The 27,802-nt window shown below is 41.0% G+C and overlaps 1 protein-coding gene across 2 annotated transcripts in view; it reads left to right on the top strand.

Moving 5' to 3' along the window:
- LOC111223617 (DENN domain-containing protein 1B-like) overlaps positions 1-27,802 on the top strand; it is a 104,025-nt gene that overhangs the window by 39,252 nt on the left and 36,971 nt on the right. The window contains exons 4-13 of one of the 2 annotated variants that reach the window (XM_022747877.1): positions 524-573; positions 1,650-1,769; positions 7,199-7,268; positions 9,098-9,178; positions 10,496-10,555; positions 14,024-14,077; positions 14,710-14,820; positions 22,911-23,011; positions 25,342-25,387; positions 27,107-27,208. In XM_022747877.1, coding sequence (XP_022603598.1) covers positions 524-573; positions 1,650-1,769; positions 7,199-7,268; positions 9,098-9,178; positions 10,496-10,555; positions 14,024-14,077; positions 14,710-14,820; positions 22,911-23,011; positions 25,342-25,387; positions 27,107-27,208 — 795 coding nt within the window. The remainder of the gene's footprint in view (positions 1-523; positions 574-1,649; positions 1,770-7,198; positions 7,269-9,097; positions 9,179-10,495; positions 10,556-14,023; positions 14,078-14,709; positions 14,821-22,910; positions 23,012-25,341; positions 25,388-27,106; positions 27,209-27,802) is intronic. The other variant, XM_022747944.1, reaches the window with a different exon arrangement.

The raw sequence follows: 27,802 nt of genomic DNA, 5'->3' as shown, positions 1-27,802 counted from the left end.
CTTTGTCTCTCCTATCTCATCTCTTCTTCTTTCCGTTCTATCTCATTATTCACCATTTTAACTATTCATCTCCTGTGCACACCTCTCTCTCTCTCTCTCTCTCTCTTTCTCTCTTTCTTTCTTTCTCTCTCTTCCTTCATCTTTTCATCTCCTTTTGGCACCAGATAATCGATGAACTTATTAACTGCTAATTATTCAAGCTGTGGATCGAGGATCCCTCCCCAACCTTGAAAAAAAAAAGGGAGACTTTCCACTCTGTTCTGCCAAATGAAGTGGTTTATATTGCCCATTCATTTGGATTAAGTGCATTTAGGCTGCAGTGTTTGGGATGTGAAGACTTTGTCAGATTGCTATCAGCAGCGTTTAACATTAATCCTCATTTTGTTCAGCCAGTTGATAGCACTCACTTAGTGGAAGCCCAAGAGATCTTTATATTGAAATACACAGTTATTGTTTTCCTTGTGATGTGTGTTTCTCTAAAAGGGTGTGTGTGTGTGTCTCTCTCTCTGTTCTGGTTTCTCAGGAGGTCCTTCAGACGATACCAAAGTTCTGCTTTCCCTTTGACGTGGAAAGGTACGATTCCTCTCCTTCTCTGCTTCTGTGTTTTTTAGCACCACGGCTCACTTTCACCTCCTTCACATAGCACACACACACACACACACACACACACACACACACACACACACACACACACACACACACACACACACACACACACATACATAAAATTATGAACACCTAGCTCTTCTCCCCCTTACAGAGACACATATACATTTAAAAAGGGAAATGAGAAGATGTGGTGTGCATCACACACACTTGTGTGATGAACTTTAAAATTGAAGTCACTCTTTGATACTATCACATGACTATTTACCGACTGTCAAAGTTTAACAATGATGTGCATTTGTATTTGGAAGTGGCCTTTCTGGTCTTAAACCCTTACAAAATGTTCCCGCATAAGATTTTAGAAAAACATCACAGCTATTAGCAAAATATCCCTAAAACATAAATGCTGTGATGGTGAGGACACATGTTAACGATAATGATGAGGTCATCAGTGACCAGCCCACTTGATATGTCATGCACAGTAGCATGTTTATGATTGCGTGTGTGTGAAAGAATTCAGAATATAAGGAAGTGAGTTTCTGGCTATGTAACACAGGTCCGGTCAGGCCACCGGCTCTCTGAAAAGTACCGGGCTCTTGTTTTCAGTATGGAAAATGACATGTTAAAATTCCCATTGTAAAGACAGAGAGGGAGAGAGGGAGGGTGGAAGGGGAGGACTGTACGGTCTTTTACTGAAGCTGAGCTGCTGCCATCTAGTGGTGTAAGGATGTACTGAGTTTCACTGGAATTTACCTTGGGGTTAGAAAAGCTTTTTACAGTTTTTCAAGCTGCCATACTGGAAATATGTGACATCAGATTTGGACCTTGACTAGAGATTTAGGTCATGGTGAGACTGGACTGTTAAAAAGAGTTCTTTTCTGATGTAGTCTGCCTGATCTGTGTTTTTCAAGTATTTTAAATTTACAAGATTTCATAGATTTACTTCATCCTACTGTATTCTGTTGATTGGAAAGCCTTTATGTGGTTTGATCATTTGTGAGTGTGTGTGTGTGTGTGTGTGTGTCCCTTGTGTCAGGTTCCAGGGTTTCCCAGAGTCAGGTGGGGCAGAATTTCACCTTTGTGCTGACGGACATCGACGGCAAACAGAGGTTTGGTTTCTGTCGACTCACTCAAGGCTGCCGGGTCTGCATATGTCTGCTCAGGTAGCGCGCATGCACACACACACACACACACACACACACACACACACACACACACTTTACTTGTTTTATGTGTGAAATTAATAAGATACATACATTTCTTTTGTATTCTTCATTCAAAACCATTTTGTCCTAGCGCAGTGAGTCTCGTTGCAGTCTTTAACACATCATACACTTTATATTTTCAAGAGGAATGAACATATTCGATGTCCATAAATTAAATAAATGTCAAAATAAAGGCATTTGGATGTCCTAAAAGCTATTAAGTATAAATCCAAACATTTAAAGTCAGCCTTTCTCATTTTACTTCTGGAATCAGAATCAATAGAATATCTGAAACAAGCCTTGTTCAAACACCAGTGTCTTTATTTACTCATTCAAATAACCAAGACTTGGTCTGTCCTGCCCTTTTGCAAATTATCTATGAATCACTGTCAGAACAAGGTTTTTTAAATATCTGCATTTATTTCTCAAGTGTGATGAAAAAAATTAATTTACCAGATCCTAGAAGTGAAAACAGATTTTTGAGACAACATTTTCATTCATTCTCACACTTCACACTGAGCTGCACTATGCCAGAATAACAAATTTATATTCTCATCTGCCCACACAAATATGTTAGTGATGTGCCTATAATTATCCAAAAGTTTAGCAGTTTTTTGATATTTCATAGGTGGATTTATCATATCACAGGGTACATAAATGAGGACACCAAACCCAGGAAAATTGTGTTTTCTTCACACAATTACTCTCCAACAAAGGCTATTATCATTTAATTCCCATGTAATTGCATGTTGACACAATGTTTTTACAGATGTAATTACCTTACCATTACAAAGAAGGAGCACTCCAGTGCTAATCTCAGTTGACAGGCTTATGCACTTTAGACCCAACTGAGGAAAATGTACAAAATAAATCCATTTTTAATGACTGTATTAAGCAGTTTAACAAACAACAAACTGGAAAAGGAGCACAAAGCCTTTTCTTCATCTTGGTGTAAAGCAGCACTCCTATAAGTGTTGCTCTCGCCTCTGTATGTATGTGTGTGTGTGTGTGTGTGTGTGTGTGTGTGTGTGTGTGTGTGTGTGTGGCTGATGATGGACAGTCGTGGGTTTGTCGCTGCCCTGATGAGCTGCTGTGAAGAACAGTGTCCCTCCTCCCCACACCACCCACCCTTCCCGGCCAGCTTCCATGGCCTTTGTGTTTCTTTTCTCTCTCTCTTTCTCCCTCTTTCTCTCTCTTTCTCTCTCTCTCTCTCTCTCTCTCTCTCTCTCTCTCTCTCTCTCTCTCTCTCTCTCTCTTTTCTCCTCGTTATTCGGCTACTGCCACGGTGCGACAGCAAAGACGCTTGGCCCATAATTATGCATGAAGCTTCGCTGCCAATTAGCAGAGGCTCCCCTGTCCCTCTCGCTGAGTTAGACATGCTAATTCATTTGACATATGATGTATAAAATTCATTATGCATTCTGAGTAGTTTGCATGGCTTACTTCATTTATAATAAAATAACATATAGAAAGTTTTTTTTTTTTTTTTTTTTTTTTAAATTTTTTTGGGTCCCCCCCTGTGGTTTTTTCTTTTTTTTTTTTTTTTTTTTTTTTAAATTGTTTGTGTGCTCCCCAGTTGCGTTTTCATTCTTTTCTTTTTATTTATTTTTACCCTGATCTTTATCCTTTTCCTATCTTAAATAGCCCCACTGTGGAGGGAATAGATAAGTGAACATTTTAGATATCTCGTTGAAAAAATGTGAGAAATGTGTAAATCAAGTGTGTTCAAGGGTCTTGGTCAAAAGTTTATTTTTATTGTTTATAATTATTTAAGCTGCTTCTATTCCAACATATTAGTTATGTTAGCTAATATTAAAGAAATTAAAACAGATTGCCTCTGTTAAAAAATGTGTAACCATAGAGGAACTGCAAAAATACAGATTATGTTAGTTGTTTATCTTAGAGAATTATCAGTTGAAATTTATCTGGTTCAAATCTAAAGCACGAAGGACCAGGCCCACTAGTTTATATTAATTTTATCTCTCATTTCCCATGGATATAAAATAAAGGTAATTAAAACAGTTTGCGTCTGTGTGATTGTTGAAGTGCTGGGACCATAAAATTGTCACCTCTGCTTACGGGAGGAAGTGCCTTAATGAGTAGGACAGTTTTATGTGTACAGCCCTTTATAGTCTCATTGCTAAAGCCATGGCCAAAAGGGCCAGGAAAAATGTCCAAGAAAAAAAAAACCCACACACTCACACTCACACACAGACACACAAAAACAGAGAATTATAACTTGCACTATTTTATACCGTTATTCTCCTGTCTTCTCTTTGTCTCTCACACTTTGAAGGATTTTCTGTTGAACATGTGAGTAATTCAGAGATGAAAAATATGGATTTCCTCAGTTTTATTTAAAGGCTGAGGCTTTAGGATGCATTTTAGGGACTGCATAGCTCTGGTTAGTGGTCACTTATTGGGTTGCCGGAGGACACTTCCTTTCCTGTACTTAACCCTTGACCTGAGAAAGAAAAGGTGTAATGAAATCTTTCTCTGAGCCGTCTACAAAGTGTAAGATGACTTACGGTTACAGGTGCCTGTGCATTAAAGGAAATTTAAGACTCATCTAAGGAGCAGGAATACATGTCATGCTTAACACACAACCGGTACTTTATGGTGGCAAAATGGGCTGAAAGTAGTGCTCCGGTATTTAAGTTTCATCAAACAACTAAGTACCGAGGTCTATAAGCATGAGGTGTTTCCACAATTTTCAGAGATTTTATGGATAGTTTGTGTTATTTCACTCTAGATTTTGACTGTGGATGTATACAACGCTTGTGAAAGCAAATTTTGAAAGATTTAAGCCACTTTGGTGTTTGTGTGCACTCCTATTCAGAACAGCTTAATTAGAAGTTCCAAAGGCACTTCCATGGCCCTGTCTTCTGTTAGATATTTCCATGCCGTTAGGTGGTCTGAATTGAGGATGGAGAGAGCACGACGGGCTGTGAGTGGGCCGCAGATTAACTGGTTCATTCTTTGAGTACATGGCACTTTGAGAAGACGTGTGTTTAAAATGGCAGGAGAGATTGCGGGGCCCCCACGCACTGAGCACTCCAGTGATGGATGCTTCTCTCTATCGGAGGATTTGCGAAGCACAAACAGATCTGAGCAATGAACTGTGACGAGTAGGAGTATCTCTCTATGCTTTCCAAACTTTAACTTTGCATCAACAGAGAGAGCAGAGCGGGGGGGGGGGCAAAACATGCATCTTTAAGTTATATTAATTCTATTGCATTTGAATAAAGCATATAAATCCACTATATATTGTGGGAAGATGTTAAAGGAATATTGATATTCGGGGTTGGCTGCCTCCACCAGTGATCATGCATTTTCCTCTAAAACAAAGGATTTACAGCACCTTGGTGTAGGAGTGCAATGACTGTGAGAACTGTGAGGCCTGACGGCTCCTCTGACAGCCAGAGTCCTATTTACATCCCCTTCAACTGTGAAAAATAAAGGATTAATGTCCAGAAGCCTGGCTTTTTAAATACAAGTCAAACAGGAGGCAGATAATACAAAGGCTTTGTTCTCCCCCTTAGTCATTATATCAGCCTGAACTTTTTGTGTAATGGTTAAATGTAAGATGACCCCATATGCAGATATTCGTGTTGTATGTCGTTTGATGTGGCAGAAATAGGTCTTCAGGTTGATATCCGGTCAGCTTGTGAATTAACATACGCATGTTTGATTTAGCTTCTCCTGCGAGTGTGACCTGATTGTGGTAAATCTTCATGCAGACGTCAAAATATTGGCATGTTAAGAGGCTGATTGTTTCAGACTAATGGTCACTCAGCCTCTCTGATTGGTGCGCTTGGCTGCACTTCTCCGGGAACCCGGCCTGTCATTGGCCCCTTGCGGATTTAGCGATATGAAAATTTGCATTAGGTTCACTTTATTGTTTTCTTGTTGTCTGTTAATTCCAGTCTACAGAGCAGCCAGTGACCCATGCCCTGGATACTCCTCAGTCTCCTGCTAACTGCCTGAGCAGGACTTCTCTGGCTTATAAACTCACACACTCAAAACTCTTACAAATTTATTGTTATATAATCATGGAAATGCAGATTTTAGCTGCTTGTCAGATTTTTTAATTTTAATGAAATTTAATAACTTGTATTTAAGACTGTGTTCACTTACTGACATCAACAAATATTCACCAGATTCAGTGAGCAAGTCCACATTTGATTGACTGGCTCATTTGGCCACTAATTTATTTTTCAACCCTTGCATCTCGGCAAGTTAATGAAACATTAATGGGAGTTTCTGTTTATTTCATCGCAATGCTAAGAAGTCCTTATCCAGAATCATTATTCATGCAATGTTCAAACCTGCATGTTTAAACCCCAAACTAAATAGAAATTCAATACCTTGATAGGACACCATGTTTTTATTATTTGATTACATAACATTAAATGAACTGAGCCCTCACAGCTTTTATGCCAAAAGAAAATGTTGGCCATCTTCCACCAAGAAAGCAAGTCGACTTGGCCAAGAATATGTCAACTTTGTAAAGAAAGCCATGCTGCAGATGCTTTTAGCTTATGGTGGGTGTACTTAGTGATTAGCTTTAGCACAAACACTGCAGTATAAATTATTTTGAGCTTGTTAATGAATTTATTTATTTTACATTAATTACATAAGGCAAAGATTTTTTTTTAATATGTGAAGGGCATGAAAAGAAGCAGAGAGAGGGGCAGGAGGAGGAAGAGGAGGTGGAGAAAAGGGGGGAGGCAGGAGGCATCTTGGGCTGCATTTTTGTTAAGCCTGTGCATCTGGGAGCAGCATGCTTGTAAACCATAGCATCCCTCCGCATCACATGAAAGCTATGGTGTTTTTTTTGTTTTTTTTGTTGGTAAAGAATCTAAAATCTATTGTGTTTTTTTTTCTTCTATCCTCCCTTCCTATTGGCTGAAAGAGCAGACATGACAGGAATTCATAGCATGCAGAGAGCCCTGGTTACGAAGAATGTCAAAATAAGGACTAGATAGCGTTTACCTTTTTTTTTTGAATGACTTTGGAGTGTGCTTTGGAGCAGCTGTCTCTGGGAACAAAATACATTTTTCAATGTCCTGTATACATTTGATGTTTGAAGCATTAGCTCACTGACATTAGCCAGTACATAAATCCAGTCAGACTTTTTGCGCTGTCCAGCAGATAGTGAAATTATTTATACACACTGTGACAAAGCTCGGATAATGACACACAAAAAGTTTTCAAGGAACTGAATCCCTCTGCGTGTGTTGCACTTTTACATCCAGCAGGAATGGACTCTATACTGATTTATACATTACACACTAATCTGCTTTGATTTGTTTATTGTATATGATGAAATAATTTTTGCTTGTACGGAGTTCTAATATATACCTTTGTTTCTCTGTCTCTTCCAGTTATCTACCGTGGTTTGAAATCTACTACAAGCTGCTAAACACGCTGGCAGACTACCTAACGAAACAACAGGTACTGATCTCTTTTGGACTCCTTATGTATCGTTGAGCATTTTATGTACAATAAGTGCTTTACCAGTACATAATATGACAATAAGACATGGTAGCATGATTTGACTGAGAGACAATCGTACAGTTTTGTGTATTTGAAACGGTACTGTGGTAAGATATTTTCCTCCATTCTGTTCTTCCTCTGCATGCTGCATGTTGTCTTTTGTGTGCAAGTTTTGTTCGCCGTCTTGGGCTTGACTTGGCTTCTGTTGTTAGCAGCAACAATGTTGACATTTCACAGACCAAACGCTGATCTGACACTGGAAGTTATTCCTGATGATTTACTGGAAAACAAATCGTTAAGAAAAAAAAAACACACACACACACACACACACACACACACACACACACACGCTCGCATTTCACAAAAGTCTTTTCCCCTGACTATTCACTGCATTGTACTAGCAAAGGGAGGAGAAATGTAAAATATGCAACAAACTGGGGAGATGTGCAGCGTCTAGCGCAGAGGGTGTAGGTGATGTTCCCATGTTTAGACTGAAGAGAGAGGAAGAAGGAGGGAGGAAGACAGAGCAAGGGGAGAGAGAGCAGAGAGCTTTGGGACCACTTTCAATTGTCATGTAGTCACTGCTTCCCTCAGAGACCCTCAGAGAGCAGTGATCAGGACTAAGAGTCTCGCTAAAGTAGACAATCGCATAAACATACACGCACTTCTGTGACTGAAAGGAATTCAGCAGGATAATCGAATATATAGAGAGAGACGAGCAGAATAGGACAGTTTGTGTGTGGGGAAAGAGTGAGGGAAAGAAAGACAGAAAGATTGCTGGAAATCCTGGGTGACTGAAGTGTTAGTGTGCATGATTTGGTTTCTATTTACCCCGCTGTCCGTTCCAGTCGAGAGGGAGATGTTGACAGACGAGGGAAGACAGAAGAGCGATGAGGGTTTAAGGCGAAGGGTAAATGAACTGTTTCCCCAGGCCGTGTTGCTGACCATGCGTGTGAGCATTGAGCCTCTCATGACAGGAGGCTGTTCGATTGCACACACCCTAACACCCCTTCCTCCCACCCTTCTTCTTCTCTTTACTGTATATTGCCGCCCATTCCTCTTGAGTTTCCTTTTCTCTTTGGCTCACACATGCCACACACACACACACACACACACACACACACACACACACACACACACACACACACACACACACACATAAACAGACTCACACAACATGCACATTTCCTCAAACAAGCAACAGCTCATTGCCAAGACCAAAACAAAGTTCTATGAGAGGGCAACAGAAAAAGAAGCTAAAACAAACAGTGCCCAACCTCTGTGTTCACAGTAGTTTAGTTTAGTTTAAATACAAGTTGCAAAGTTTTGTCCCCCTCAGTTTTCCAGCTAGTGGCTCGAGAGTGTAAATAACAGTCTTGTCGTGGAGCTCATAAATGCTGGAAGAATAATCTCGGGGCCTGTTCTGTGGTCAAGCAAGCTCTCTGACGGCTTCTTAAAGCCCCTGTCTTTAGAGCATAGACCCCTGCTTAATTACTGACAGCCCGCTCTCGGCCGTAAATCAACGCTGCTGGATAATAAGCGTCTGCAGCCCTACGCTCAGCCGTCTTTTAACCTCAGCATTGCTCGTTAAACATATGTCAGTCGGATGTTTTGGAGCCCTTCAGGCCTCGCTGCAGGATTGCCCTCTGGTCTGCAGCAGTGCCTGTCCCAACACTGTTGCTAAGATTGACACATAACTCGTGACATCAACACCATAAGTAAATAAAATTCATGTGTCCTATGTTTTTATGTTTTTCTTTCTTTTGTTATTTGTTTCTCTCTCGCAGGAAAATGACTTGAATGACATGCTGAATTCTCTCTATGATCTGCCTGTGCCAAAGCCCTTCACGCCAGTCAACCTGAGTGTGGTAGGTATAGATCTTATATCCCCCCTTATCAGAGGCAAGACAACTGAGGGTAGACAGAGAAAGAGGGAGAGAGGGCCAGGTTACTCTAGGAGTGTCTTGCATCAGGAAGGAGACTGTAGAGAAGAAGAGGAGATGATGGCTGAAGTAGTTAAAAGTAGAGCGAAAGATACTAAAGACAAGAGGTGGAATAGAAAAAAAGTGGAGACAAAGATTGAGGACTAATGAGAACTAAAATGAAATTGACACAAAGAAGAGAGGAGGAGACAAAGATGGCATGAAAACAGACAAAAAGAAAATAGGGCAGACAGGCAGAAATGGGGAGAGATCAACAAAGGAAAGAGGTTGAGATGGAGGAGATAAATGAGGGAGCAGCAGAGCAGACAGAAAGTGGAGAGCAGGAAGAGGTTAGGATACACTAGGTATGAACAGAGAGACACAGAGGGGCCCACCACTGACACTCTGTTTGGAAACAAGAAGTGGCACTAACAGGTTTTTGTGTGATAAGCTCGAGCTGGACATGTTTAAACTTGAAGGCTCCTTTCACAACTCATCATGTCTCCTGCTTATCAAGCACTGAAATGGCTTAATGATCCCAGGTCCCTCAAAGTCGGCCTGTGTTTGCGTTAACTCTGACACAATCTCTCCTTGTGTGTTTCCAGCTCGTACATAAAACACTCACTCTTAAACAGTTTTAGCTACCATAAACCTGTCCTATATAAGTAGAATTTAATGGTTTTCAATGGGACTGGTACACTCTCAGTATTTTGTTCACTAATATCTTGAGTTGCAAAGACTTACACCGTAATGGGATCAAAAGAGTTTCAGTGTTAGCCTCTGTCCTTGAAAACCATGGCTCCTTTTTTTGAACCAATTAAAGAAGCAACTCTGGGTCTTTTCTGCGGCATAGGTCTCTGAAGGATACGCATCTAATTACACAGATGAATATACAGCGTAACACGACTAATATGAGGTAATCGATATATCTCTATGAAGGTTAACAAGGTCAATTAAGATTCCTTGTGATTTATCTTTTCTTTGTGTCAGTTTTTTTTTAAATTTTTATCAGCTCTCCATGCGAACTAAACCTTTTCATCTGAATCTCTGAGCTTCATTGGAAAAGAAGCCCCGGAGAACAGAGGTGATAGCTTCATCTCTTTTCTGTAGAAGCCACTAGTTTGATATTTAATTGATGAACCAGAATTATTCCCTAAAAGAGTGGTTTTTGTTTTATCATGGCAGCCAAGAAGAAGGATCATTGTCCCCTTTCATGTGTGAACCCTGTTTTGCTCTCTCTCTCTCCCTATCTTATTGTGCAAGAATGAGCAGTTGTATATTGCCACTGGGCAAGTACTGCGAGATCGGCAAAGCAAGGAGCCGGTGAGTGGAGGGGAATGAGTGAACAGCAGAGTTGGGAGGAGGGAAGGAGGCTGCTGTGAAATATGAAACTGCTGCTGTACTAATCGCATGGGAGCCACGGCTTTCCAATTTGGCCAAATAAGCTGCGCTATCTTTTTAAATATAACAAAAACAAACTATCCTGGGCCTTGGTGTATGTTTCTTCTCCTCTGGAAAACAATCAAACTTTGTAAATGATTAATGCCATTCCACTCTGCTATATTCTCTCTCTGAATATCAAAAGTTTTTTTTTCCCTCTCTTTATGTTTAAAGCAAACGCAATTGTGCTCAAAAAATCTCCTTGATGCCTTTCCAGTTAACCCACTTTCACTGTTTTTATATAAACATGTGATTGAAAGAACAAGAAAAAAGCAGATAAGCAAGCAAACAGCCAATGAAAGCCTGGGTTGAGTTAAGGAGCATGGCTTGTGATTATCACAATGCCACAAATTTGTCGACCAACAGGGAAGGAAACATTATTTAGCAGACAGAAGGAAAAGAAAGACGGAGGTACCGAGAGATTTATACTGTACGGTATACTTTAATGTACGTGTGGCAGTTACAGGGGGTATCTTTAGCCTCAAATGTATTTCCCAAAGTCCCTGATCTTTTACAATAATTTATTTGTTTGGCTTATTTACTTTTAATTATCCTTATCCTGTATTCTTTTCAGTGGGTTTACGAATAGGTTTACGAAACATAACTTTGAAACAAAGATTTTTAACAACGCTTGCTGTCCACACAATTTGATTAAAAAAAATGAAGCCAATACAGTCTCAATTATTCAGTATTTTTGTACTAAAAAATCCATACAGCTAATCCCTGAGGTTCATTAGCTGTCTAGCCTTGTAGTATTTCATGTAGTTATACGTGTGTAATAAATGTTCCGATTATTTGTGCAGTAGCAGAAGTTACTTGCAATGCTAACTAGCCTACCTCTGCTTCTGAGCTACAGTATATACACAAACCAAGCAATATACCCTAAAAAGAAAATTCTGTGGCAAAGCAATTCAAAATTTACCCAAGACACAGTAATTGAAATCAGAATAAATCATCAGAATAAACAAAATAAAAACATTAAATACTTCTTCATTTCCCAGCTCACATTACTTTAGGGCAGAAAAACCTGGTGGTTTTGCTTCCATCTTGCTTACGGGCAAAAAGCTTCGTGTAAATAAAACAATTGGTTGGCTGATGGTGGAAATTTTTGATCTGCCAAGAATTCATATTTTTAACATAACATCAACTAGTATATTAAACATGTATATTTAGCGTGTTGCTGCTGGAAACAGGGTGGAAGAGACCTTATTCTACCAAAATTCTTACATTGCATGCATGTTCAGGACTGAATTTAGAGTAGGACTTTGACTTCTTTAACTGCCATGTCAAGAATAATAGTGTATTTTTTTTTGTAGATAGATTTTCACATTTGTATAAAATATGCATAAAATATGGCTGTAATAAGTCAAACATTTCCACAAATTCACTTACCATAAAGGAATGGCGCGTGGGAGTTGACAAATCCTACATTTGTGAACGTATATCTTTTGCCCAGGAAAATAAAATCAAAAGGCAAAGCCTTGGATGTTGGTTCCAATTTAGTGTTTATTTGTGCCACATGTTTATCTACTCTAAGCTTCATTCGACTACAACAATGACCCTCATTTGGGAATATAACAGTTGTTTACTCATGTTAATTTTTTTCAGTTTTCACACTTAATACATGTGCACTTAGGGAGTAAAATATTTTAGTTTGTTTTACATTGAACTTAATATTCCAAAGTCAACAACAGACAAAAAGTGCTTGGTTATGTGTTGTTATTTCTTTTTAATTATTACATTTAGTGATTTATTTGCTCAAAGACTAATTAGCATAAGTCTTTTTACTAGTGGAAATGGAATTTTTAGCAATTGGTAGAAATTTCAAACTGTTGAATGAATATATGATTTAGGGAAATTTCAGTGTCAGGCACCAGAACAATACTGGTCAGATCAGCAGCACTTTATGTAGTAATAGGTGCTTATGTTTAACCTTGACTCAGTCAGCTGAATAATGCCATGGCTTAGGGTTAACCCAGCACTGTTTCAAATGGCACTGAATAAAGTCCAACTTTTTGAACATGTATCATGTCGCATTAAAACAAATTGTTGTGACTTTGCTTCAGACATTAAGCTGATATTTTTCCATTGTCATGGATTTAAATTTCCATTTATCTTCTTTCTGACTGATGGGTGGGGCTTTCTGTCCTCTCTTGTGTTCTTGTGTCTCTTAAATCAGAGACATCTTTCCCTCTCGGTGGTGATACTTTCTGTGGGGTTGCTGGTTTACAATGGGTTTCCATGTTTGCATACTCTTGATTATGTTGTTTGTGATATAATGTGTAACTGTCACTTTGTCTTATATTGATTGAAATTAATTGGCCGCCATTTAAATTATATTTTTGAATAGATGTTTTTCTATTTAATGCATGTTGACTAAGGTGCCACAGAGGTGCATTCATGTGCAGTTATAAAAATTAGAAGAAGTGTTTAATTATCAGCCTTAGGTCATAAACATAATGGCTTATTACAACCAACTCTCAGGTGTTGGATACCATTCTTCCTCCCACAGGGGCCACAAATTAAATAAATTTTCTAACATTTGAGCAAACACTATGTGCGAGCCTGACATTATTAGTACAACAATTCGCAAAACAAGTCAGTAGTAGTCACAAGTGTAGACCCTGTACAGATGAATAAATTGTAATATTTTACTTTAAATACTGTGTTTGTAGTGTAAGAGAATCTACTGTACACACTACAGTTGATTTAAGTGAAGACCTGCAACAGATGGTCGAGTGAAGGCCCAGAAAAACACAGGTGTACTAAGGATACAGGAGCGTGTGTGTGTGTGTGTGTGTGTGTGTGTGTGTGTGTGTGAGAAAGAGAGAGAGAGACATGATGGTGTGTTTCAGTTGGTGGTTTGTCTACCTGTCTCCAAACAGCACCTCTCTCAGGCCCCTTTGATCTGAACACTGAACCTGCCCTGCTCTCCCAAAGTGAGACAGGCAGCCCTGTGATCCACTAAACAACCTGTGAGTGTGTGTCTGTGTGGATGCACACGTGCGCACACGTGCACGTATACTTTTGTCTGTGTCTTGGTGCTCCACAAGCCTTTTTAATGCTTAAATAAAGACTCCAGTTTTCCACCGGAGACATCACCCCAGTCTGTGTCTATGGGGAGCTGAGCTGCTATTGAGCTTTCTCTGTTCTGTAGGCCTGATAAAAGCATTGCCACAGTTCAGACACCAGCTCAGCAATTCATATAGACAGAGCTGAAGATGAGCCATAAATCATAGAACAAAGTGAACGGCCTTTTTCCCCCCTCTTCCCCTCATTCTCTTCTGTGTGAGTGGTATGCTTCACTTGTGACCTTCCCTCTTCTTTCTCCCGCATGTTTGTGTTTCGCAGCACTCCTACTTCATCGCCCCGGATATCAATGGACTGCCAACTATCCCTGAGAGTGTAAGTATTCATGGAAAAAGAAAAGAAAAGAGACCGAAGGAGACAAAGAGAGATCCCTCTCCTCTAGAAATCTCTGCCTCTAATCGTTTTTAATCAGATACACTTGTCACCTTTTGAAATTATTGCATCATCCTCTTGTTTCAGTTTTATCTCCTGTGGTGCTTGTACTTTTAATGTCGAAGTTCAGTGATCACCATGGGTATTAGAGGATTCAAACTGAACACATGTTCTTTGTTGAGTATTTAAATCGTAGCTCATATCATCCCAAGTCTTCCCAAATCTTGGTAGCGCATATCATCTTTAGTCTTAATGGCAAGTGACACCAGAGGAAAACAGTAATCAGTCTGGCAGTTTTAAGCAATATTGATTGATACTGTATCAGTTTTCTAAACATGACTATAATGTATGGATAAAAGCAGAAATGTCATTTAAATCTGTACTTTTTGTCCACTTTTTTTTTTATATATAATATGTGCCGTGGTGGAAGTCCAAGTCCTTTTCCATCCAGTACTGCATGTCTCTCGTTATGGCACACTGTGGCACTCTCACCGTCTGTAGCACTGACACTTTACTGCAAGCAAAGACAGTTTATTATGTACCTGCAATATCCTTCTGTTCCTGTCTATCTCCAGAGGAACCTGACAGAGTACTTTGTGGCTGTGGACGTCAACAACATGCTCCAGCTCTACGCCAGTATGCTGCACGAACGGCGCATCATCATTACCTCAAGCAAGCTTAGCACTGTGAGTCCATTCTCTCCGCTGCAGTCAGTTATCAGCTCTGCCCTGTCAGACACGAGGGGGAAATAGGTTAGAAAACAGTTAAAACATCCCAACTACTTGAAGGATGAGTAATGTCAAAACATTGTTGGTGTATGTGTTGGCATAAGTTTCCTAAACATTTCATTCAAGTTTTGATGAAGCTTTCAGTCATGAAATGTTACACTTTGTGTTTTCAGTTTGCCATGTTAGATACTGTGGGATTCTTGCACGCTACCTCTCCTGCATCCCCAAAGAATTATATCAATATGAGAAAATGTTGCTAATTTACAGTCATAGAGTCACAGTTGCGATTTTTGGCTTCATGTCAAATTCAGATATCGAAGTACTCTGCCAAAAAAGTATATAGCTCAAATGTTGGGACTGCTTCCTAGATTGAACATGATTCTCTTCATCAATATTCCAGCAGGATATCAAACCCTAAGTAGCACGATGAGAATATTTATCTGACATGGCTATGCTTCATGTACGGAGTGAGTTGAACTGATCCCCCCCCGCACCCCCCCCACCCCCCCACCCCCACCCCCAGCCCCCAGCCCCCCACCCATCCCCACCCTGGCATCCTGCAGTCAAGACAGCCGCACTATCGCCAAGCTCTGACAAGCTGTGAAATCCGTACTAAGGCTGGATTATATTTGACTGTTTGTCTTGTAACTGCAACATATTAATGGCCACAAAGCCTTAAATTATCCGTTATTACGTGTCTTAGCTCGCTCACATAATTTAAAGTCACTTCTGTCTGCATGAGGGAGGAAATCTCTCTATGTCTTTCTCCCCCCTTCCTCCCTCTGTTCCTCATTCCATCCTCCCCCTGTTATCTTTGAGACTGATGAGGCAGAGGCAAATGTTTATGACAGATGAGATGGAAGAGGGAAGTGATGTCATCCAAGTCCTATCTGTATCTGTAGTGTAGCTGGTCCTGCCTCTGTATCTACAAGGCTGCAGAACACTGAACAGCCGGAGGGGCCTGTGGTGGTGATGGGTTCTGGGGGAGACTGTACCAAGGTATCCCATAGGAGCTATAATCAGCATGAGCTGTAAAAAATTACCCAGCCCTCAGAGAGTTTCACCTGTCTCCCCTCAGCTCTTCAGACCAGTAGCACTTCCACTCAGGGTATAGGCAACACACAGTGCTGTGACACAAGGGTTACACGATGTAAATTATCAGACTCAAGGGTGAAGGTGTTTTTCTTTTTAGAAGGAAGAGGGGGTGGAGGTGATTTTAGTCTGTGATTTACAGTTTTCTGCGGCTCAGAGACAAATCTTGGCTTGTTTTTTTAACAAATATATGCCGACAGGATATTTTAAGAGCTTCCACGTCAGACCTTTACCTCTGTGAGCCTTTTATCCTCTGCAATCCTTCATCCACTCATCTGTCTATCCATCCATCTTCCTCGGGGAGAGGTGTTTTGGTTTGGTAGCGATATATGTCAGGCACTGTAGTACAAAGGTATTTTCACATCTCCACTGGGATTACTAGCAGGCCTAGTGTTATTACTGCTCCTGTGATGCGTTATTTTTTGCTGTTTGGAAGATTGACCTCCTAGTTCAGGTGGAAATGGCTGCCATGATTCTTGAAGCCAGTTATGTATATGTACTTAACTGAAAAGAGCGCAGCTCATTATCCACACCACTGTCTTGTGATCAAATATCTTAAAGGATGAGAAATATATAATTAATGTCAGAGTTTGTCAAAATGTTTGTTAAAGTGAGTGTTAGCAGTCACTGGATAGACAGGTAATATTTCTATAGTTTGCTTGCCACAGATAGAGGATGTATGAGAGAGGGTATTGTTAGTAACATCGTTAGTACCATCCAGCTGCTTTTCACCACCTCCGCCTGTCCAGCCTCTCAGCCAAGCAGAGAGAAACAGGCAAAGGAAAGAGCAGAGAGAGAGAGAGCGAGAGAGCGAAAGACACACACACACACACACACACACACACAGAAATACTGCATTTATTCTGCCTGCTCTAGGTGCTGCCTGTGTTAAAGCCCCCGGTGAACCCACTGTGTCAGTCTGTCGGTACATGGCCGGCGCGTCTCGCAAGCAGCCAACAGCAAAGGAATAAATCATGATCTTACAACAATGCGTCAGTTGACTTATTGCTGTTTCGTGACCAGAGGTGAATGGTACCACTGTTTTAAAAGGCCGGTCGGCGGTGGCGCAGGGGCGGGAGCCAGCCGAGCGTGCAGCCTTGTCACAGGGCCGTATAATAGGGCTGCATCGGCCCTTCCTCTAACTAGTCAGTTGGGAGGACCCACCCCCCACCACCACCACCACCACCACCACCATCGCCCCACCGCCCTCCGTGTCTTTCATCTGCCGAGGCCCCCCAGCTCTCGAGCCCAGCCTCTGCCCTGCCTATCGCCCAAACTCACACAGCTCGGCCCCAGCACCAGCTGACAGCAGCCCTCTCATCAGCCTGTCAGGCCTATGCTAACAAGGAGCTATCCATCCACCATGCCCTAGAGTGCCAGCTGTCTCTCTGTTTCCTGCCTTTTCCTCTGTTCTTCCTCTCCTCTCTTTCCCTGACTTCTCTCTATTTCTCTCTGTCTTAGTTATTCCTGCTCACTGACATATTATTTTTCTGTCCATCTGTCTCTCACTCACTCTGCAGTCTGCACCTCTCTTTCTCTCTGCCTTTACCTCCTTCTTCCTGGGTGTCTTAATGTCTCTCTCTGTTGTTGGGCATCCGCAGAACATCGGGACATTCTCCCCCCTCCTCCCCTCCCTTCCCCTCAATAGACTTATCTCAGCCCCATGCCATGTGTCTGACTTAACGTTTGTGTTGTGCCACTGTGGCCGTGTATGTGCATACGTGCATGTTGTTGGTGTTTGCATGTGTGTGTGTGTGTGTGTGTGTGTGTGTGTGTGTGTGTGTGTGTGTGTGTGTGTGTGTGTGTGTGTGTGTGTGTGTGTGTGTGTGTGTGTGTGTGTGTGTGTGTGTGTGTGTGTGTGTGTGTGTTTTTTTTTTTTTTGCATGCATCTGTTTGTGTGTGTCTTCCGCACTCACAGGTGTTTGTGCCTTATGCCGTATGTCTTTCTGTGAGCGAGTCGGTGACTGTGTGTGCATGTGTGGGAGGCCTGGCGTTAGCTGTTACCTGCGTTGTCCTGTGTGCCCCCTCTCTCTCTCCCTGTGCCACCTACTTGTTTGTGGCACACCTGCATTGTGCCGGGCCTGACATCAGTGTTTGTCAACAGAGGGAAAAGAAGAGCGCAGGTAATTGGCGACTTACTCGGTGCAGGGGAGGGGAGAGGGAAAGGCTAACACAGCGATAAACAAACATGAGGAACGAGGGAGAGGTGGCAACGGACAGAAGGACAGCAGGAGGAGAGGGGGAAAACAGAATAAGGAATGAAGAATTGGGATGAAAATGAGACCGGGAAATAAGGATTTGGAGAGTGCGTAGGGACAGAGTTGGAAGGAAAGGCTTGTGGAGGGGAAATGAGTGTTTAAGGCTGGTGTGAGGAGGTCAAGAACAACACTGTTGATGCCATTCCTCCTGTCAAATTGAATTCCATTGCCTTCAGCAGCAGCTATTTGTCTCGCACTCTGCCCTCCCTGTAATTTAACACATGCAATTAGTTTCTTCATCTGAGAAGAGCATGTAAGCAGAGAGAATGGGTGCTGGCTATATTCACAATCACCTTTGTATTGCCCCTTTTATATGTAAAATAATATGTGAAAGTGGTGTGTGTAGGCCCCCACAGTAGCTGTTTCTCTTTTCTGTCTGTGTTTCACTTCAACATGTCCAGTTGCTCAGGTAAAGAGGAATGGTGTGGGTGGAAACACACTGCTTACTGACAGAGTCTGCAGAGCTCAGAGTTGCAGTGTTGAGAAGATCTGAGGTCTCTGGTGGGTCTAGTTCTTTAAGGAAACATCACTGTTGAAGGGCTGAGTTGATGTTCAGGAATGTAGAGGGACAAGCTCATCTGAATATGGCTGAATATAGTTTGTTTGCAGCCCACATATAATTAACATTTTTCTTTTATCTGTGTGTCATAATTTGGTAATTTACCTGTATAAAAATCATATTAGCTTTATTCATACTTAATTTTTTAGAGTGTTTGAACTATGTGGTATGCTCACAAAACAAACAAACAAAAACAAACAAACAAAATTAAGTACTCCGTCACACAAGTGCGCACACCAAAAACAGAGTGTGCTGTTGATGGACATTATTGTCCCGCAATGCAATGCACAAAGGAAACAGAGTAGCTGCTCACAGCTGGAAATTATTTAAACAAATTGTTAATGACGGTAAAAGAGCTTTGTGAACACAGCGGAGAACAAAAAAATAAGTCTTAAATCTTTGGAAAAACATTTTAATGTCTCTTTTGTGAAGTTTAATTGTCAGTGGCATTCCAAAGGTGCCGTTTGATTGACATCCAACAGCGCACACGTATCGTTTTTGTATTGGTATTGGAAAAGTATTGGAAGTATTTTTTGTACACTAACTAACAATAGGCAAAAACATTGAATATGCAGTACATACTGTATACTATTCGTATGTTGTCTGGAATTGAAACAAAGCTGCTGACTCACACTCAGACCACGTTATTGACAAACCTGGTGTGTGACCTCAGAGCTTAGGTTTATTTCTACCTACTTCAAAGTTGCAATGCAAATTTTTTTCTCTTTTCTTCATTCTTCCTTCTTCTCCCACTATCACCTCCTCCTCTTCATGTCTTGAAGTCTCCCCGTCTTTCCCTTTCTGTCTCTTCTTCCTTCAGTGTCATTGAATGGATCTGGGAAAACCAGTGTTAGTATGGACACTTTCTGTCTCAGATACAGCGCACTAAGAAAGCTCTCAGGGCAGAACCAAAGACCTTGACTGTTTTTTGAAGCAGGCTGTCGCTGTATAATCGGTTAGCTTCTCTCAGAGGAAGGCGCAACACACACACACCCACACACACACACACACCCAGTGTGAGAGGCAGGCAGCCCCTCATTACCAGGCAGAGCCCTGGTCCCCGAGGACTGGACCCAGCACCTAATCCTGTATTTGTTCTTGGGGACTGTATCTGTGATTCTCCATTGAATGGAATATTAAGCACCCAGGTCTTTTGTGGAGCGTGTAAGCCATTTGGCTCCACTCATCTATTATTTATCAGCCTGGCAAATATTTTATCAGCCTTAGCCTCTCATGACCCACTCTCATGTGAAGCCCCCCTTTAAATGAAGAAAAAAAAAAGAGGAGTACAATTTCTCTTTTTTCCAATTTATCTTCCTTTTACTTTTTGCCTCATTCGTTCTAAAGCCTTAACAAGGACACAGGGATTTGTATTAAGCTGAATTAGAGAAGCAAATATGTGAACTATTCCTCTGCAGTTCCCTCCAAGTTACCTTATCTCAGGCACACTGCCACCTCCATCGCTTTGGAGATAGGAAATAAAAGAAAACAGAAATCTAGATTTGCTTTATAAATCATTATCTTAGTTTCAGTACACCCCCCACACCCCCCCTTCCCCTCTCGGCCAACTCCCTGAAGCCAGCCACCCAGCCTGAGAAGAAGAGAAACAGAGAGAGAGAGGGAGAGAGACTCCTGTTTTCCCTTTCAACCTGAGAGTAAATCATGCCAGTTGGGGGACTCACCTTGAGGCCTGGTGGAGATAATTGGAGTTGGTTAGCGAGGTGTTCTGTGCCATTACCTCCTGGTATCAGCGAATGGCTGGGGCTTGTCTCGCACTCCCCGAGGAGGAATACACTCGCCTGTTGGCTCTCTGCTGTGTGTGTGTGTGTGTGTGTGTGTGCGTGCGTGCGTGCACGTGCGTGACACGTGTACATATGTGTGTATGTATACCCGTAGCCGGTTTGCTGACCTCTCTTCATCACAATTTAATGGCCTGTTACCGTCATTGCTTTAGGAAAGGGAGAAGGGTGTGTTGGTTTTGATGGTATCTCTTCCACCAAGTGCTTCACTTCCACACATTAATATTCATAGCATTGATTTATTTTCAGAATTAACAATAAAAACAAACTGTTTGCCAGGGAATTAATCCTGACAGGAGCGTGGCATTGTTGTGTTTTATTTGAAGACGGCAGGCAGTGTAAATATGCATATGCAGATACACAGAGCAAGACACCAATTAAATGTTGATTAAGTCCTAACTATTGTGGGACTGGGTGTATGAGAGATTGCACAGAGACAAAAAAAAAAAGATCATTGCTTTTTTTTTTTTTCTTCTTCTGGCCGATATGAAAAATGGATGCAGTTAAACATGCAGGGAGGGAGGCACATGGACACAGACAAACACACACACACACACACACACACTTTTTGTCGTGAGCCTTTCAGATGTCCAGGCTTGATGTTTGGGTGGATTGCGAGGGGTGGGGCCCTCTTTCTTTTTCTCTGGCGGCGGTGGTTTTCAGCCGCCAAGCTCGCCCACTTTTGGCCGGTCAATTGTGACACTGTGTGTGTCAGTGAGCAGGGGGTCTCCTGGTAGTTGTGCTTGTGTGTGTGATAGTGTGTGTCCGCTTCACACATTGACTATGAAGCTGCAGCAGTATAACAGCGGCTGCTGCTCCGGGGTCCCGGCGGTATTGGCCTAGCCCGCAGTCTCTCTTGGCTAACTCATGTTTCATTCTTTGGCAATTTGCCCTAATGAAGTCCCGCAGGAGCCCCTCAGACCTCTGTTCTCTTTCCATATTTAATCATGTTATTTTAATCTGGGGGATGAGCTAAAGCCTCTTTCTCCTGCCTTGTGTGTGTGTGTGTGTGTGCGTTGTGTTGTTGTGTGTGTGGGTGTGTGTGGTGTGTGTGTGTGTGTGTGTGTGTGTGTGTGTGTGTGTGTGTGTGTGTGTGTGTGTGTGTGTTGCAGGTCATTACTATAGCTAGGTTTTCATGAGATGGGATGTCAAGAGGGGGATGCTTGCTTTAAGACACTGTGAGACAATGACTTTAATTTTATGTGTAATGTTGGTTTGACAATGTAGAGAGCTTCTTTGAAAAGGAATGTCATCTTCATGTGATTGCTTCTCATTATTTGTTAAAAAAAGAGGTTAATTATTCCATATTTTCTCTTTAATTTCCTAGTCATAGTAGTTGGGGTAATTTTGATTTTTATGGTTACTGTCAGCACTGTTTTGGGCTCCCTTTGTTGCTTTTGTGCAGGTCGCAGCACAATTCTTACTTTGACGTTGAATTGAAAAGCAGTTAATTATGAACACGGGGACGGTATTTGCGCTCATTTTTGTGTTCAAAAGATGCATGAATCTGTACTTTAAATAATTTTTTAATTCAGATTGGCATGTGCGATAGTAGTGATATTATTGCAGTGATGACACACCACAACAGAATCAGTGTAGAGGAAACATTGGCTTCGTGTGTGTGTGTGTGTGTGTGTGTGTGTGTGTGTGTGTAAAGAAGTTGCTGCCTTTCCTCATGTCAGTCTTTTCTATACTTTTCTTTTCACCTCTTCATCGATCTTCCTCTCCTCCGCTGTTTTTCTGTCACGAGGTTAAAGACAGGCTCCTGTCGACTGGTTGATCTCCAGCTCTCAGTCTCAGTTCTTCTCTTCCTTTCGACAATAGCTTGCAGGTCGTGTGTTCATCACTATCACAGCAGCACTAGGCACGTCAGTGTACCATGTGTTTCTGAGGGCTTTTGTCTATGAGCAGGGTTAAAGGCTCACAACATGTTTGTCAGTGATAAGTCAATGAAATCAAAGTACATCAACGCATCAGTAAAAGGCATCGCAACATGAACCAGCTTGATCAGACGTGTGCATTTTTTTAAAAACAGGATATTAAGAGGATATTGCTTGGATGGAAGTAGAGCTGTTGTTCTCTATAGACCTTGGCAGTGTAGAAACCTTGTTAAATAAGTTGTAGAAATGCAATAGAAACAAGAAAAGAAAGAATAACAGTGTATTTAATGCAAATTTATTATATTCTTTTCTCAGTTTGCGGCTGTTCTTTCCAAGGGGCAGTTCTTAGGAGTGAAATCAATCAATCACAGAAGCACAGAAGGGTATTTTTGTCTTAGTATTTGTGTTGTCATGGAAAGTTATGTTGACTTTGTCGCCTTGTCTCTTTCTTTCTCTCTAGTTAACTGCATGTGTCCACGGTGCGGCTGCTTTGCTCTTCCCCATGTACTGGCAGCACATCTTCATCCCTGTACTGCCCCCGCATCTTCTGGACTATTGCTGGTAAGGCTGACCACCTCTGAAAGACACACACACACACACACACACACACACACACACACACACACACACAGTCAGGATCATCATAATAAATGTTTACACCTCCCTGTTTCTCTTCTGCCACTTTCTGTCCTTCTTTCTCTCATTTTCCAGCCACTTTCCCACACACACATGCACACGCACGCACGCCTGACACATAGTGCACGTAAACACATACCACGCCATGTGTGCTGGTCATGCACTGAACTCTACCGCTAAAACCTTGGTGTAAAATTGCAGATGCACATGTTCACACATTCTCCCACCCATTCTTGGAGTGGTTCTCACGATTCCTCTCATGGTGCGCCTTCTCCTGTGCGGCCCCTCAACATAATGAACAACCCAGATCACCTTGCTCCATATTTCATGCCAGTGCTAGCTCCACGCTCTCATCATCGGAGCCCTCTCAGGGGTTCATTACCACCCATCCAACGCAAATCTTACAAATCTGAATGGACTTGATTGAAACTGAATGGAGAGCAGAAGTAACAGCTCATCTACAAACCTACGTGCGTTCAGGTCAACTTCAGATCTGTACATGTTAAAAGAAAACGCAGAGTGGGGAAGTCAGCTTATGTAAAAGGAGCTGTTTTTTGTGGAATCAGTGCTGATAGCTTGTACAGTACAGGGCTTCACCATGAGGGACACATCAGCTTTGAGAAGCTATTCATCACTGACAGTAAAATGTGATTTTCAACACTCTGTGAAGACTCATCGTTATCTTATTTAATCACATGGGTGTTCTCCAAGCACTGATTAGATAACTAAATAATATTACATGCTGTGTGTGTGTGTGTGTGTGTGTGTGTGTGTGTGTGTGTGTACGATACATGTGACTTTCTGTGCATGCTGGTCTTTATATGCGCATGTATCTCTGTGTAAATGTTCATGAAAGTCAGTAATGTATATTCATAAAACAGAGAGGACAGCAGCTACAGCGCCGAGCTACAGGCCTGCTGTTTGTTTTGCTGTTGCTTTAAGTTGATTACAAGCCTGTGGCTTCTGAATCATTCTGGCCAGGAATACACTGACCCAAAGCTATTCGATTATTGCTGCCTGTGTAAACCTCATCATAAAAAAGGTTTCTATTATTTGACTGTTTTTGTTGATTTTATTCATCATGGTAGATGGGAATCATACTCTTATGATTCAACCTTTCCTTGCCAGTAACTTTCAGTATGAAGATAAATATGACGTAAAGTATAAATTAAACAATAATAACCATGCAAAGTATATTTTTTTAGTATAAAAAGAAAACTTTTGACACTTCTACCCTTTAGCTTTCTCGACCGTGTTCCAAGTCTTTCCGTACTTCCTGCATCTACCATCTTTGTCAGAGGAAAACTCCATTAAATGTCTTGCAAAGACAGTTATTTTCATTGATAATATTATTTTTATCATTAGAAAGGTAGTACTAATAACAGTTGCAACATTATGCTGTGTATTTTTTCTGTAATGTCTTTCCTGGTAAATTTATGCATACTGATGTGGGACAATTTTGGATAATTTAATGGACAAACCACTTGGAAACACATTCAGTGACTGAAAATCAAAACTACTCATTAGCAGCAGAATGAAGGAGAAACTTGTTTGTTCTCTGTTTTACCAGGTAACTTCAACTCTTTAAAAAACAGTAACACCAGATGTGTTGGTTTGTCCTGCTACACACACCAGTTAATTTATAGTTGTTTTACCAATTTGAGAGGGATAAAATAATTCGGAATAGTCAGCGAATATGATTTGGTTAAAACAACATATGGATGATAGTCAGTTTTGTTGCCTGTGTTATGCTTATATTATGACATGTGCAGCCGAATTAAAATATACAGTTTTGATTGTTTTCAATACAGCCACCGCACATCTGTTGTGGTGCAATAGTTTTCATCTAATTTCCAGCAATGATAAAAAAAAAGATTTTACTTTTAAAATAGTCTTAGTTTTTCTTATTTTTAGGTCTTTTAGTATTTTATTTATTTATTTGTCTTTATTTTTGTTTTTCAAATTAATAATTCAGTCTGTAACATGTTAATCACAGATGCTATTACAAGCGATATCACAGTCAGGTCATGTCGTGAATAGCTAAAGAATAATCAAATATCAGAACAGTAATTTAATACATTTCTGCAGACTAATCTGTTGATGAAAGAGTATCCTCAACATCAAAGTTTTTATTTTTTCAGAAGCGTGTGTGAAATGTGCTGTTCTGGTGAAGCCTCCATAAATATTTCTTTACTGCATGTAACCATCTGATATTGATATTGCTCACAGCTTTGTTTTCCTCTCTTCATCCACAGTGCCCCCATGCCATACTTTGTGGGAGTTCATCTTAGTCTGCTGGAGGTACGTCACTTAATCTGTGGGGATGTGTATGCATATGAATGTGCATGTATATAAATGTACATCATTCTACTCTATGTGCATAATTATACACGCTGTTGCAAATTGAAGTATATATGTGTACAAACTCTGTACATCAACAGTTAAATGAGGATGTTTCCTAATTTTATTCAGATATATATATCATGAATTTCAGGGTCCTGGTCAATGGATTTTCTTTAAAAAAAAAAAAATAAATAAAAACATTTATGGAAGATGCTGTAAATGTATATAGTAATGCTGCACCTGCTATGGTAAAATGTGCTCTTAATTTTGGTGTGAAATATTTTAAATTTCTGTAAGGCAGTTCTTGGCACCTCCAACACATCGAATCAAAAAAACTGACAGAATGTTTTTTTCTCTTTATCTCCCTCTCTTGCTTGTGAGCATTCTTAACCAGAAGTACAAAAGACAGAGAGAGAAAGGCAGAAAAGCATCTGCAAACAAAGAGCTTTTCTACTTCATTGTTAAACCCTGTGTGTTGGCTGGGGGGTCACCAGCACTGCTGTCGTGTATGAATGCATGCTGCAAGCACGCGCATATTTGCACTCGTGTGTAAGTGTTAGTATGGAAGTGTTTGTCTCTGTGTGTGTGTGTGTGTGTGTGTGTGTGTGTGTGTGTGTGTGTGTGTGTGTGTGTGTATGTGTGTGTGTGTGTGTAATTTTGCAAATGCATATGTTATAATGCACGTGTGTGTGTGTGTGTGTGTGTGTGTGTGTGTGTGTGTGTGTGTGTGTGTGTGTGTGTGTGTGTGTGTGTGTGTGTGTGTGTGATATTTGTCTGACAGTTGCGGCAGTGGCAGTATTTATCACACTCTGCATCCGTGACAGACCCCCTTTCCACCACTACATAATTAGTCCAGATCAGCATGTGAGCCTCCACTGCACAGGCTGTCACAAAAGTGACAAACTAGAAATTCACACACTATGCTGTCTCCCCCCCACCCCCCGACACCTGCCTGCATCCTGCACCACACTGAAATAATTGTTGAATTTGTCGCCATCAGGATGCACACAGCACAGCACAGCATCACTGTGCTGTTGTTGATGTATGAGGTTTTGGTGCAGTGGAAAATGTTTGTGCAATCCAAATGTTTCCTCTCAGTGTCGTTCTTCATTTTGTGAGTCTGTGTGTTATAGTAAAGATGTTCTAATATTTCTTTTCCTACACGCCATTTTTCATTTTTAATCGTAAAGGAGTGCAATGACAGTGTTTTTTTTTTTAAATGTGACCGCTGTGTTTTCTCCTTCCTGGTGCTTCAGGACATCAATGACTGTGTCTGCTGGGAAACACATTTGGGCCAAACCAGGGATTTTAAAATGTTAACTTAATTTCATGATTTAATTGTTAACAAAATTACATTTTCTTTATTACTTCATGAACCAATATATGACAAACACACAGGAATCTCTCAGTATAATAAGTATTGTAAAAAAAAATAAATTAAAATAATGAATTGCTTTAAGGTACAACAAAAAAGCAAACATGTACAGTTTGAAAAAAAATTTGCAAGATCAGATTTTTATAATAACTTATTATGCAAAAACAGACACTTTTTAAAAAAAATTATATACGAACTTGTACATACATTTGACATGTTTTAATAATAATACAGGTGGAGATTTGTTCAGTATTGTGAGACAGTGTACTGTTGCTGATAACACTGCACATTTTCTCTTTTAGAAGGTACGCAGTCGATCATTGGAGGATGTGGTCATTCTGAATGTGGATACCAACACCATGGAGAGTCCCTTTGATGACCTGCACAACCTGCCCAGTGACGTGGTGAGTCACACACACACACACACACACACACACACACACACACACACACACACGCAGACACCTACCTTTCAGAGTTTCTCAACCTTTATTGTCTCATCACGCATGACACACAGAAGGTTCTTTTTTCCACTTTCACTTCAAGTCTCACTTGCATAAATGCAAATTCTCTTGTCCTCCAATGTCTCTCATACTCAGATACTTACACTTGTGCCCATGTGCAAACACATACACACACACACACGCTGAAAAAACACAGCATACGCATACACATGCAGAAACTTGTCAAAGTACAGCTCTGTCCCCTCCCCACATCATTAATGACTGCTGCACTGGCTCCTCATATTGTGGCTGTCTAAAGTAAACTCCCGTTGCGTCGTATGACGCTTGAAGGCGAACAGCATTCCCCGACCATCAGAGGCTTGTGGGAAAATGTGCAACTCCTTTCCCTTCATCTCCATCCATTCTAATCATTATTTCACAAAGTCTTGCATTTCTGCCTGCCCACTGGCACGTTTCTGAGAACGAGAGATAGGAGGAGGGAACGAGGCAGAGAAAAGAAAAGAAAAGGCAGAGATGGGTGATTTTCTAGGGGGA

The sequence above is a fragment of the Seriola dumerili genome, unplaced genomic scaffold, assembly GCF_002260705.1.
Source record: "Seriola dumerili isolate Sdu_G_001 unplaced genomic scaffold, Sdu_1.0 BDQW01000002.1, whole genome shotgun sequence".
NCBI lineage: Eukaryota > Metazoa > Chordata > Actinopteri > Carangiformes > Carangidae > Seriola > Seriola dumerili.
The sequence above is the reverse complement of the archived record's forward strand: the minus strand, read 5'-3'. Positions and strand labels throughout refer to the sequence as shown.